Source organism: Varanus komodoensis, unplaced genomic scaffold (assembly GCF_004798865.1).
Source record: "Varanus komodoensis strain SLA01 unplaced genomic scaffold, ASM479886v1 scaffold4, whole genome shotgun sequence".
Taxonomy (NCBI): domain Eukaryota; kingdom Metazoa; phylum Chordata; class Lepidosauria; order Squamata; family Varanidae; genus Varanus; species Varanus komodoensis.
Window position 1 is genome coordinate 56895950 of NW_025335941.1, and position 14880 is coordinate 56910829.

Here is a 14880-nt window from a genome sequence, read left to right on the forward strand (position 1 = left end):
TGAAGCCCAGCTTTGTGGAGCATCAGATCTCGTTTCTCCCATTACAGCTGCATCTCTCTCCAGCGTTACCTTCTCTGACTGATGCCCTTTTTGTCTGGTCACTGAGTTTTGGGGAATGGCCTTCTCAAGGCAGAGCTGTGGTTGAGCCATACTCTTTCCAGCTGTGATAATGGAATTAAAGGTACTCCAGCGGATGTTCAAAGCTTGGCGTGTTTTTTATAACCCAAGCCTGACTGACGCTTATCCCAGAGTTGTTTCGATACCTTCTTGGCCCCGGCCATGCGCTTATTTCGGCAACAAAGAAGTCCCAGTTTGTTTTTCTTTACTTAACTTTTGTACCACAATAAAAATGTTTTGCACCTTCACGGTGTTGACTACCTTGTGTACATTAAAGGGGCGTGTGAACATGCACACACACTGCAATTCAAAGGGATGTGTGAATTCTCCTCCACGGCACTGTGCATAGGATGAGGATACAGGGAACAGAAAGGCAAACCGCGATCAGAATTAGCATTAGAAGGGTAATCTGGAGGGCTTAAGTGGTGGAAAATTGTACCAATAACACAGACAACCCTTGAACAGTTAAAATCAGATCCATTCCCTCAATTTCTCTGCAATTTGGGCAGTTCCATGTGCTTTCACAGACAGAAACTCTGCTGTTTCAATATGTGCTAGTCCCTCCTCAGCCATGAAGCCCACTGGGTGACTTTGGGCCAGTCACTCACTCTCAGCCTAGCCTACCTCACAGGGTTGTTGTGAGGATAGACTGGAGAGGAGGAACAGTTTTGAAGCAACTGTGGGCTCCTTCCAAGTGGAAGAAAGACAGCATATACATACAGTGTAATTATTAAATGTTAAGAGCTAAGCTAGAAAGGAAGAGGAAAATCCTTGCATGGTTTCGAAAGCAGATCAAGCTGAGGGGAAGTCTGTAAATGCTCACAGAAGTCTTGTGCAACTGAACTGGTATTAGGAGAACGTTTTGCAATTTGTAAAAGCTGATGTTGCTGTTTTGGCTTTGCTTTTCATTGCATGTTGCTTGTCTAGAAGCCCATGGATAAACCAGATAGACCTGAACTGAACTAAACCATATGCAGAGAATCTTGACACCACGGTGCTTACAAATTAGCAATCTGCCAGGTGGGACTGTACCACATGCTTCACAGAATGTTTGAGACGGCTGTTGATTCTCTTCCAGAAGAGACACAACAAGGTTTATTAATCTTAATTATTATTTCAGCAGCCAGGAAGTGTCGGGCCTTACTTTTATTGAGAGGTACATCTTCATCTTGCATTTGGGGAAATGGCTGTAACAGCTTGTATTTCAAATGTTACTATCTGCCCTGAGATGTTGGGACAGAACAGATGGAAGATTAAAAATAAAATGGTCAATGTCGTTGCTGCCTCGCCACATGTTAAATCAGGCCTGATTTCACTAATCAGCATGGTTTGCACGTCCAGTGGGAGATAATCTTTATGATTTGATCTGAAACCTGGCATTTATTTACACAAAACCTTTTAAAACTCTGCTTGCCAAAAGCGTGAGGTATTTTACCATATGAAACTGCCTTATTTCAGGCCAGGCTCTCTGACCATGGTGGAAGCGGTTCTCAAACCAGACACCATTCCCAGCACTTCCGATTTCCCAAAACTTGTTTGAGAAAGTGTGCTTTCCACACTTCAGAGTGAGGCACTTTTATGCTCCTGGGGCCACTAATGAAAAGTCCCTGTGCTACCTGCAGAAGACTTTGCCTCCTATGTTGCTAGAACAAAGGGCAGAACCCTTGGTGTACGTAGAAAAGGGCATGGCTCAGAGGCACAACACTTGTGCCTTGCTTGCAAAAGACCCTAGTCTACTGCAATCCCCAGTGCCCTCAAGACCCCTGACTGGAAACTTGAAAAGCCACTGCTTGTGACTGCAGGTCAGGGTAGAGGGTCTGGACTGAACTTCAGCTCCCACAATCCCTGCCCAGTGCCCATGCTGGGCGAGGCTCATGGAAGTCTTCGTCCAAACACTGCCCTTGTTGTGGACAATGCCAGGCTAGAGGGACCAAGGGTCTGAGCTCAACATAAAACAGCTTCCTATGATCCCAGAGTTTTCAGCCTGCAGGTCCGGGAGTCCTGAAGAGGGGTTTCTCAACAGGAAGATGATTAATTGAAGTCCAGCTTCCCTGAAAAATGGTTTGCTCGCCAGTGCTGCCCTTCTTCCACAAACTTTGGTGCCTGTTCTAGCTCACTCTTTAACTTTCTTTTTCCATTTATTCATTCTAATTATGTATTAGTTGCTTTGGGGTGCCAAGGCCCTCAAAAAGCAAAGCACAGCCAAAATGGAAACAATGAGACATATGGAAGCTTACAGTTGGTCCAGCTAAACTGAGGCATGAGAAGGATTTTGGATGACACAATCCATACAGAAATAGTAGTAAAAAGTTACATTTTAAAGGCTATTTTGAATGCCAGAAATGAAGAGAGCAAGTGAATGTCACATGGAAGAGGGTCCCACAATTATAGGGCCACTGCTGTGAAGACCCTGTCTCACATGCTAACCAAGCTAACTCATTTTTCTGCTGGGTACCTCAGCAGGTCCTCTACCACGGATGGTAATTTTGGGCAGAATTCGACAGGGGAAGAGGTCCTTAAGGTAGCCATATCATCACTTTGAATTGCAGCCAGAAATGCAGTACAGCCAGTGTCCCTGGCACAAAGTTCAATCGTTCTAATCCCTCAAAACATGGCTCCAGCCCCCTGCCATGTGCTTGTGTTACACGATAAGATGTCAGTAAGGGCTTTCTCTGCAGACAGTCCAGTGTGGGAAGAGTTGTCTGAAGACAGAATGTTTGATCACCACTGTTCTAATGCCGTCCGGTTTAACTGGAGGTAGACGTCCCTCTGTCAAGGGGTGGTAGAATTCAGAACTTATGTGGTGAATGGGGGCACTTGGAATTTTAGACAGCCCCTTCTTTCTTCTTGAAATGCTGGCTGAGAGGCAAGGGAGGAGAATTCTTGTATACTACTCATCCTGTCCTAATGGTAAAATCCTAGATTTCAACCCAGATCCTTTATTGTGAACTGCCCAGGCAGCCTCAGGAACTGGCCGTCTAGAAATGCAATAAATCAGAAATAAGAATAAAAGCTGTATGCAGCAAATGGGATTAAACAGGATTACTCCTCACTACTTGGGTCACGAATCAGCAAAAAGGGCACAAGTCTATGCATGTCTAGACAGAACAAAGGCCTACAATTCCCAGCATGCCCCAGAAAACCTGGCTGGGGCATGCTGGGATTTGTAGGCCTTTGTTCTGTCTAAACATGAGTTAAGTCCCAGTGATGAACTTCTGGAAGGAAACAACAGAAGGGCTTCTAGTGACAAAAGGAAGAGAGGAGACAGTTTATTTTTAAAAGTGCCATTTGGGCATGAATTAAAAACATGACAGAACTGTGTGAATGCCATCAGATGCAAGGGTCTCATGGAATATATGCCAGAAATTTGTGTTCTGTATATATCCATCATAAATATACCCACATATCTACATACTTTGTCTGTCTGGAATGCTATTTGTATATCCTGTTTTTATTTTTCTACTCATTCAGTGAGAATACTGTGTACTTGGTGGGTGGGGATAGAATATTAAAAGTTAAGATGTATGGATCTAATGTTTGTAAGTCTCTGACTATTTGAGAATACTTCTTAGCTTTAGATTTTGTAAAATCTTGCAGACCAAGGTTCAAGCAGACCGGTTTAGGTTATGAATCCCATGTTATTGTTGTTACGTGCCATCAAGTCATCTTCATCTTTCGGTAACCCTATGAATGAAAGTCCTCCAAGATGTCCTATCCATGACAGCCCTGCTTAGCTGTTGTAAATCCAGGCTGTGTTCATCCCATCCATGTGTGGTAATGTCAGAGAAGGCCTTACTACTCTATTCGGGGAAGGTTATCCAGCCTTCCTAAATAAGAACAGCCTTAGGTAATGCCAAAAAGTACAGACTATGTAGTCTGGTCTTGCTTTGTAGCATATTATACCCCCAGGAGCTTATTTCCATAGAAATATGAGCTTCAAGAACAATGAGATGGTTCCATTGCTGTTGCTGAAGCAGCAGTTTCTTTCCTCATTACCCTCAAAACTGAAAACGCTGGAGTTTCTGCCTCCACAGCTAAAAATGAGAACAACATTCCCGATAGTGAGAGTCCAATGAGAGGGAAGCATGTAATCAAGAAAAATAACTGCGGGAAAAGATAAACTTATTTTAATTACCTTCAGAATTATACAGGGATTTGCTCTGGTGTACATTATAATCCCATTGCTTTGCAGAGTCCGCAGACGCAGCGCCAACTTGAATTCTTCCTTCTTGCTATTTTCAGAAACCCGGTATTTGATGTAACTATTCCCAGCAAAGCTAAGGGAAGTGTGTCCTGAAATAACCATTTAGAGAACAAATGTAAGCTTTTTTCTTTTTAACGTTTGTATCCTGGAATAAGACGCAGGAGATTATCCTGCAGCTTGCCAAGAAGAAGAAGAAAAAGTTAATTAGGAAAGATGCATGGTTAACAAGGCTGATAAGAAAGAATCTTAAAAACAAAGTGCTTCTTCGAGAGATTAAAAACCCATCTAAAAACCCATCTCTGTTGTATGCGCGCACCTTATGTTAAGGAAGATTAATTCACTAACAAGGGGGGAAATGTTGGTCCTTGATAGGAATTATCACCATGCATATAATGAGATTGGTTTACTTGTCATGAACAAACCACATTAAAAAAATAATTTACTATTTAGCACTTGTGTGCATGGAAAAGGCCTGTATAATTTGTGTTCCACAAAGCCCATCAGTCACAAATTATGACCTGCAAATGATGGCCAATCCACCTTGCTTTCCTGTCCTGCCCTGCCCTGCCCTTTCTTTTCTCTCTCTTTCTTTTCGCATAAAACTCAGCCTAATCCCAAAGTCCTGCTTAATAAGGTTTAATGCCTGCAGTCCCAGGTACAGTAGCGGGGAGCCTAAATGGTGGGATGGAACAGCAGCCAAGGATCTGAAACTAGGTGGCCCATGTCCAGCACTGTTGACTACGTCAGGGTAGGTAGACTGGTGCCTTCCAGGTGCTTTGGACTGCAGCTCCCAGGAGCCTAAACCAGCATGGCCAAAGGTTAGGGATTGTGGGAGTTGTTGTTGAAACAACATACTTGTAAAGAGCTCCAGGCTGCCCAGCCCTGCACCACAAAGTTTTTCTCACTAGGTAGAAACATAGAAACAGAGGGAGTCAGAAGGGGCCTCCCAGGCCATCTAGTCTCTCCCCTGGCTCCAGCCGGCTCCACTCATGACATGCCCACCATGTGCATGTCCAGCCTGTCTTTGAACACCCTCACTTATGGGTCCTCAACGACCTCTCGTGGAAGCCCATTCCACACCCTCGGGGTCCTGACTGTCAGGAAGTGCTTCCTGGCATCCAAATGGAACCTTGGCTCCCTGAGCTTTGCTCTGTTGGCGCGCCTCCTGCCTTCCTCTGCAGGGGAGAACAGGTCTCTATCCATCTCCATGTGACATCCCTTCACATACCTGTATGTTGCCAACAGATCCCATGTGATTCTTTTTTTTTTTTTCTTCAGGGAATTCTTGCTTTGGAAACCAGGTCTGAAGTAAAAGCAAAGAAGTTTGCTTACTTCTGCCTTAAATAAGAGAAGGAACACTGCGGTTTCTTCAGCAAATTCCCCTATAGGCCTTTTTATTTAACCAGTATTTTAAAGTTAATTTTAATGCTATATTTATTTATTTAATTCATTTTAACTACGTTATTTCATACTGTCGTGGTATAGCCAATTTATTTATTTGTTTAGGATTGGTAGGTTTTAATGTTTGTAAACCACCCAGAGAGCCCTCTGGGCTACTAGGGTGGTATACAAATGCAAATAATTATTAAAAAAATAAAAAATAGTGGTGGTATCCTACAGAAGCTATTTGTGACTTCTCTCATAAGGCATCTCTCCAGGTCAAGGAAGAACATAAGAAGAGCTATGCTGGGAACCACCAAAGGCTATCTAGTCCAGCATTCCATTCCCCTGTGGACCAGGCCAAGCATGAGAAGTCCGTGGATTCTGGAGGCATGGATTACAAAAGGGTTTGTCCCTACAATAAGGATGACCCAATCAGGTCATCCCAAACCATTCCAAGATGTAGTAGGAGCAAAGGAAAAGGTCAACTTGAAACTTTCATTCTCCTTGGCTTGGGGCCGAGTGGGTTTACAAGAAAAGGGAAGCAGATGGACTTGCAGTACCCGAAGCGAATGATTCAGTGACAGAGCAAGAACTGTACCTGAGCACTCTCCGAGCTTTCCAGGAGGGCACTGGCAAATGAACGGCCTTCGGTTGATTTCATAGCCCACGCACTGCATATCCCCTGGACAGGGTTTCTCTGTACATGGATCGCTAGAGCCTGGGCACAATCCCCCTGTTGTACACGTGGAGAAAACAAATATTCGCACATTATCCGACACATAGAACAAAAGGTTCTTAGCACCAAGGTGGCGTGGACTGAGATTCCCTGTGGTCCTTTGACAAAGCATAAGAAAGGCTTATTTCTCGATGGCTGAGTTTATTTATTTAACCGCTTAGCTCTGGAGCGGTAGCCATGTCTGGTGCTTCCTGAAGTGTGTGGGGAGAGCTTCTTCACAGGGCTTGCTGCAAATCCTTAAGGACAGCAGTAGCAGGAATGCAGTGCGACGAGTCCTGTGAGCTTCCTACCTCACTCTGAATTGGCTTTGCATCATGTGGCTGAGTTTGGCAATACGGCATTGTTATGATGGACGACATGACACTGACATGGCAAAAATGAGACCTCTGATTTGCTGATATCATCTTGTAATCTTGTAATTAGCAAGGATTAGTGTTTGCGGGGAGGGATTCTGAGGTAGCAGCTGTACAGAGCTGCAAGCTGAGAAAAAGAGTGAAAAGATTGGAAGGTGCACATGAAGGGAGTCATGCAACACTTGGGGGGTCCCTGATCACCATATTTTCACAGGAAAATGTGATCTATACTCTGCCTTTCTGTCAAGGAAATGGGGTTCAACAGTCACAATTGAAATTTAAATAAAACAGTTATAAAGAATAAGAATACATTAACATGGAATTAAAAATACAATTATATTTCAATGTTTGTGATGAGAGGAAGAAGGATCTCATAGGGCCCTAAACGTGCTAATGACATCAGGAAGCATAACAGCTTAATGGAGCCTGTCAGGCGCACGTTTTCTGAGTCGAACATGCTCGCTGCACAAAATCCAAGCCAAGTAATCCTTGCGGAGTGCCTCAAGAGAGCCATTTAGTACGGTTTCAGGATGGCAGCTTAGCATCCATACTATTTTTGCAAGTCAGGTTATGGGAGATCGATGTACTCAAAAAGTGCCACCCACACGGAGATTACACAGTGCCACATTCTAATCATGGGTGTGTGCCTGAAGGATGCCATTGGGAAGGGTGGGTGCTGCAGCAGGACTCCATGTGTGGCAACAATGAACTGAAGCGTCTTGGCAGAACCTGGGGACAGAAAGTTCAAAGCTGTGGCTTCCCGTATGGAGCCAGTCTATGTCACATTTGGCCTTCTTTCTTCTTCTGCCTTTGACTTTCCCTACCATGATTCGTCTTCTCCAGTGAGTTTTGCCTTCTCATGAGTAACAACATGACAGGAGGTCAATTGTAGTATCTATTGCTAGGGCAGAAGAACCTTACAAATTGCAGCTGCCTTGGAAGCATTTCTCAAAAACGTATAGTTTTGCCTATATACATCTATATGCATTTACACTGGCACAACTACATCACTACTGATATTCACTTGTGTTCATTTGAACACAGCCTCAGTTGTCAAGTTAATCCTGAAATGTTTGCCTGGTACAAGACCTCACAACATCCAACACAGCCATAAAAACATATGGCATCAATTTGCTTGGCTTTTAAGCAAAAGGAACTCAGAGGAAATGAATGTAGGCAATGGCCAACTTCTACCATATTACTGCTTGTGGGGATTGTAGTAAAGCTCATGCATGTAAGGGCAAATTTAGAAAGACGGACTGGCTGTCTAAGCAGCAGGTTTCCCTTCTTTCTGTTGACTGGCATCCAGAGCTCAGAATGAAAGGGGGAGGGGTGGAGGACAAATGAAACAGAGGAGATACAGATGCTCTGTGGGTCCTGGACTTGCAATGTTCGTGGTTCACACACACACAGGTGCACTTGCAGGACTGACTTCTCCAGCAGGAACCAGCCTGTCTGGTGTAGCCATCTTCAGAGGCTTTGTAAGAAGAGATCAGGCCAAAGGTTCCTCTGGTCCATTAAACAGTGGCCACCTTGGTGCCTGTAGGAAGCCAACATGTAGTTATGGCACCCTCCTGCCCAAGTTTCCCATCAGAGCATGGGACTGGGACTCAGACGATCTGGGTTCTAGTCCCCGCTCAGCCATGGAACCAACTGGATGACTTTGGGCCAGTCACAGACTCTCAGCCCAACCTACCTCACAGGGTTGTTGTTGTGGGGATAAGATGGAGGAGGAGATGTAAGCTGCCTTGAGCCCTTTGTAGGAAAAAGGCAGGATATAAATTGCAATATAAATAAATAAAAACTTGTGCAGGTGTACGGCCTTGGACACTGGAGGTGGCATATAGCCTTCACCACCTTGACCTTCTCCAGTACCCAAATTGGTGCCCATCATTGTATCTTGTAGAGGTGAATCCTGTAGTTTAACTTTCTTTCTTTCTTTGGCTATTGGGTGGCACAGAAATACAATACATAAAAATGGTAATATTAATAACAATCTGTTCCATCCACCAGCTTCATGGAATAATGCCATTAGATCGCAACCTGCCCAGGGAGCTGTGTGGTTAATGGGGCAAGTTAGAAATTAGATAGACAGACAGTTATATTTGGAGAGACAAATGTTGTGGCATCCATTTTCTCTACATGTTTCCCCTTACCTGCCTTTTCTCCTAAGCTAAACAGTCTCAGACACTGCATGTGTCTTTTACGCTTTTCTGAAAGAGAAGCGGCTCCAGCCCTTTGGTCACTTTAGTTGACCTTTTCTGCTCCTTTTGAACGCAGGCTCTGTGCAGTATTTCACAATAAAGAGCTAGAGAGTTGCTGAAAAAGGGAAGCATTGCCTTTTTGGTGATGGCTCCCTGATGCGGCATCCTTGGGGCATGAGTATCCCAAAGGAGGTTATATTCACCCCTTCTCTGCTGCCTTTTAGGTGGGCAGTTAAGATGCACCAAGCCCTGCAGGTCCACCGAGAGAGGAAATTGCCAGGGGTACTGCCACTGGTACCCCTTCCATAACTGTCATGCACATGCACTTGGACGAGATGGAGGGCTTTGGTGGGAATGGCAGCTCTGACTCGGAGGAGGGAGAGTGGATAGTTGAACCAGCCGTGGCTCAGAGTTCTCACTCTGATATTGGAATTGAGACTAGCGAGGCCCCGGCTGCCCAAACTCTCCCATTGAGCCAGCCTGAGCCAGCTCTGGATCAAAGCACTTCAAGGACAACCACTGAGCCCCCTCCAGCTCCTGACTGTGGGAAAGGAGCTGGTGGAGAACAGGCTGGGGCGGGGTTCTTGGGAGGAGAACTTGACATCTGTGGAGACATAGATGAAAGGGCCTATCGGCGCACCTGCTGGTTAGACCAATTAGGGGCTCAATGGGAAGAACTTCCATAGCACAGCCCGCGCCAGAGACCAGCCCCGAAGGGTTCATAAGCAAAGCTTTGGGTGAAGGGGGCAGAGCAAGGGGTCAACATTCCACCTGGTGTGTGCATTCGAGGCTTGTGAATACGTGGACCTGAATGGAATAAAGACTCTTCCAATAATTGCTGAAGTGCCTGTCTTATTTGGGATGGGGACACATAGCTCATAACAACAACACCCATCATCCACTCTAGGAAGCTCTCTGCCTCACTCCACATCATGGCAAGGTTAGCTCTGCAGAGAACTCTCTCTTGCTGAATAGGACCCTTGCTTATTAGCCTCACAAAATCAGTATTCCCTGCCCATGTTATGGTTTTTAACACCCCGGTCTTATTTACAGCGTACGAAGAAGGCTGCGAACTCATATTAAGGGCAAACACCCTTTGCAGTTATCACACACAGTCCCTTCAGTGCAAAGTAAACATGGGCTTGCTTGAAGTGTGGTTCAAATTATTTTGCATCGTAGCTCTTTTCCGGCGACCGGCAAAATTACTACTGTACGTTCCGAAATGGACATGGTCTGCCTACAAATACAGCAGTGCCCGTAAATGGCTGGGCTTGACATACAGTACATTGCGGTCAATTTAATCTGTCGGAGCACCCCGTCACTTTGTCTAGTATTTGCTTGCCAGCTCCTGGAGGAATAAAACAATTCACATAGACCTGCCTCACTGTAAATGAACAATTTATAGTACTAGGTCCAATAACGGGAATACTGGAAATGCTTATTCCACGGTTGGCCTGACACTCTTAGTGCGGCCCACAACTTTCAGAGAGGCAAGCATCGCTGCCAGAAGCCTCTGTTGGAACAACCTAAACCTTGGCCCGAAACTAGCTTTACTTGATGACTGGTCTGAGCTGGAAGGGGACAAGGCGTCTTCTGCAGCATAAACATTAATGCGTCATTGCCACACATCTGGGTAATTTTCACCCGCTCCTCCTGCCCTCAGGATTGGCAATGACACCAACTCAGGAGGCCATACGGGATATGTGAGTGGCAGATGGGACCGACCATGACCGCAAAGGGAAAAAGCACAGCTAGCTCCTCTTCCTACCAAAGCAGCCTGGCGTGCAAAAAATCAGCTGGTAAAACTTTTCATACCTGATTATTTCTTTTGGAAAAGTTGAAACAATTTCCCAAGTGTTAGACGTTCTCTCTCTCTATCCTGCTTACGTTTTTTAAACAGCACCAGCAACATGTGGCGAAAAATCATGGCTTCTCTGATAAGAATTGTGCTGTTGTGCTGTTTTCTTTCTATTTTTATTCTATGCACAGGGAATTCAGCAACAGAGATACAATGCTTTGTTTACATTTACAGAATGGTTAAAATACTATCCTTAGAAGCTCATAATTGTCCTTCTGATTCTGTTGGCATTTCCGGTGACTCAAGTACAGTCTGCACAACCACTGCATATAGATCAGTATGCACAGGGCATTTGTTCTCAGAACACAATTAAATTTTATGTCATGTCAGGCAGTAATTCTCAACAAGCCTCTTCGTGGCTGACAGATAGACAAGTCACTTGGGCAAAAAACCTGCAGGACTCCTGAATATGCATAAGCTTGTGGGAAGACAACCTGCTGAGAGTTTGGAACAAGGCGCTGCATGTTTTCACAACCTTTTAACCTCCGGTGAAATCTCTGACACCAAGCAATAAAGTCAGCCTACCGCCTTGCAATCCATCTTTGCCATGTTTTGGCGGATTCATCCTCTAGGCAGAATAAGCTCCCCGAGAAGCCTGGAAGCACTTGGGAAGAAGGTAATCATTTAATGAGGCAGGGCTGGTGACCCAGGAAGCTAAATACAGCCCACCAGCTATGTGGAGTCGCCTCCCCGGGGCCTGACAATCTACATATGTTTGCATGGCAGCAGAAGTGGGGGGGGGGACCGTCAAGCCCCCTCACTGGGGCTTCATTTGTAGCGTGCGGCTCGACAAGCCACAAAGTGCAACTTTCACACCCCCCAGCTGTTGTTCGGGCAAATTGTTGCAGGTAATCTTTGTGATGGCAGATTGCACTGAACTGGTGCTACCGTGTTCCCCTGAAAATAAGACCTAACCAGAAAATAAGCCCTAGCATGATTTTCAGGATGCTTGTAATAAAAGCCCTACCCCAAAAATAAGCCCTAGTTAAGATTGTCAGCTGGACGGATGGGGAAACACAGTAGTATGTCTGTTGCAATACTCAACAGACATATTGAATTATAAAATAATAATGTTAATATATAATTAAATATAAATGAATAATCTTATTGACACTGATACTTAAAATAAATGAAAACATACATTATAATTAACTATTTGTAAATACCAAAGCAGGCGCCTTTGGACGAGAGGTAAACGCCTATATAAAAAGAGGAACACGAGACTTATTGCTTAATGACCAGTCAGAGTAGGGACACAATGCACGAATAACAGCAATGCATCGTGTGTTGTAACGGACGTACTTAATGCAAAATTCAAAATGGATGCAAAAAGAAAGCGGCATTCTGTCGAGTACAAGAAAGGAATCATGGAGGACTCTTGGGGCAAGACTCTTATGGCTTCCGTAAGAAAAAATAAGGCATCACCTGGAAATAAGCCCTAATGTGTCTTTTGGAGCAAAAATTAAACAAGGCCCGTGTTTTTGGGGAAACACGGTAGGATGAGATCCTAGACCTAACATTTAGTTTTACTAGGGGTGGGCAAACATGTGGCCCCCAGACCAGTTTTGAGCCCTCCCCCCCAGCACCAAATCTGCCACTGACATTCTGAAGCACGGAGCCAACCGTGCGTTGATTCTGCTTGAATGCAAGCCGTGTGCATTGTGCTTTATCACGAAAGGCGTTTCGCCGGCAGCTTGGGCTACACTGCATATTCGCCAATATTGCATCGGGGCTTCAGTTTTGGCACCGAAACTATCTTTGCACAAAGCCGCTCTTCCGGCGGGCAGGATGGCAGCCCTGTCTGAGGGCAAGAGGGGTCCCAACAGATAAATGAACAGCATTTCAACTTTTTAAATTCAAGCTGGATTTTATAGCTGTCACAAAACTTTTAACATATGGACGCCCTGGAGAGAGTGCTTTATGTCTGCTCTTTGTAGTTAAGGAACCCTGAAGCTACAAATCATGTCACATTGCACTGCTCCTGGCTAACATGCATTTGCAGGGTGATTTCACAAAGGCACAGACTAAAAACCACTAAAGCCCACTTGAGAACATCATCCATCTTTAGGGATTTATAGCAAAGGCCTGAGAATCTCCAGTGAAGTCCAGCAATTGTTGCAATGTTCTTTGTGGCTTCCAAAATTAGATCCAGCAAATAGACATTTAGGGTGTGTCCGTGTCATTCTGCCTAGAAAAGTCCAGAGGAAACTAGGGACTCCCCCCGCCTAGGCTCCAGGTAGGGGGAATGATAATGCACTCCTATGCACACTCACTCATAAGTAACAACAACAATAGTAAGAGGCTGGAGCCAAATTTAAGAGCGTGCGACTTCCCTGTTCCTGCCTCCCCATGGCAGCTCCTGGAGCCACCTCAAAATGCTACACAGGTGCCCGTGGGAAGCTGCTGAATGGGGTGAACAGTGGTGCAATGGCTTTTGTGGTCAAGTTGCCTCTGGCTTATGGTGACCCTATGAATGACAGCCCTCTCAAACGGCCTGCCTATGACAGCCCTGCTCTTCTAAATTCAAGGCTGTGGCTTCCTTTAGGGAGCTGGTCCATCTCATAAACTGGACAGTCACCTGAGTGGGATGGTGTAACGTGGTGTCCTGCAACAGCAGGGGGTTGGATTCATGGCCCTTTCCGACTCTACTATCTTTGGCCTTCCCTCTCATCTTCTGCCTTTGACTTTGCCTAGCATGATTGCCTTCTGCAGGGAGTCCTGCCTTCTCATTAGCATGCCATGAGTGGAGCTGGGGGTCAGACTAGATGGCCTGGGAGACCTCTTCTGACTCGCTCTGTTTCTAAGAATCTACAATATGACAGCCTCAATATGACAGTTTTTCCATTTCTGCTTCTAGGGAAAGCTCTGCCTTGATTTGATCCAGGACCCACTTGTCTCTCCTTCAGATGGTCCAGGGTATGTCCCAGGCTCCTCTGCAGCACCATGACAGAACTCTGAAAACAGAAGAGTCCTCGGAATATGAGTTGCTGGGAAATGGTTGCTGGGTGCGAGGATGCGACCACACGCATGTCCTCCTGGTGCATTTCCAGAGGCATCTGCTCAGTCCCTGCACGAACAGAATGCTGGACTAGCTGGGCCTTTCTCTGATCCAGCAGGGCTCTTCTTGCGTTCTTAAGAGCACACCTCCTGGTGCAGGAGGAACAGTGTGTGCCTTGCCCATCCTGCCCACTCCTGGCTACGTGAGAGCTTATGCAGTACAGTGTGCATGAAATGCCAAAGAAACACAGGGGCTTTCAGCAAGCGCTCAATCTCCGTCTTGGTTCCTGCTCTGCAACGTGGGGAGCCTAATGCTACTAAGGCGCATGACTGGGCTGTTGTGAGGATTTCTGGGAGAATGCATGTGAAATGCTCTGCATCTCATGTGCAAGATGTGGTTATCACTGTGTGTGCAGGCACAGCCTACCGACAGGAACTTGGAGCATTGAACAGTGTTACAAATGGGATAGGAAGTATTGGATTACTCAGGTTGTAGCAGGAACTCAAGAGTAAAGCTATTGATGGCTCCCTTCAAAGTGTCAAACCATAAAATAAAACTGGAAATCCAAAGCTCTGAGTCTGTTTTCTTCGGCTTTTCTTTTGCATCTTGTATTTTATTTCCCGGACAGGAAAACCAACTGCTGTCATGCTGCAGAGTGACATTCTGTCAGTGCTAATGTTGACTTGTGACAACTGGTATTTAAACTGTATTGTATACTGTTCAGTGGTGTCAGCAAAGTTCCTGAATGGTTAAATCACTGTCATAATGCTGGCTTTTTAGTTCCCACTCCCATGAACGCGCTCCTCTAAGTATGGTTCTCGGAACTGCCTGTGGGAGATGAAATGCTTTCAACCACCGCAGATGGTAAGCCTCCAAAGTTTTCTGGAGTGGTTTGGGAGAATTATTTGACAATGGTTTTCAAAAGCTGAAATAGCACACAGTGGCTTGAGGGCGGCACAGGGTTGCATTGCATGGCATCATTCCTCCCAGCCTTGCTGCAAAAGCCTCGCACAAGCCGTTGTACAAG

At 45.4% G+C, this 14880-nt stretch overlaps 1 protein-coding gene across 1 annotated transcript in view; it reads right to left on the bottom strand.

Annotated features, from left to right (window-relative positions):
* The window catches only part of FAT3 (FAT atypical cadherin 3), a 399679-nt gene that overhangs the window by 29111 nt on the left and 355688 nt on the right, over positions 1 to 14880 (bottom strand). Inside the window, exons 20-21 of the mRNA XM_044442719.1 lie at positions 6303 to 6437; positions 4253 to 4410 (exon numbers count right to left, since the gene is read on the bottom strand). Coding sequence (XP_044298654.1) covers positions 4253 to 4410; positions 6303 to 6437 — 293 coding nt within the window. The remainder of the gene's footprint in view (positions 1 to 4252; positions 4411 to 6302; positions 6438 to 14880) is intronic.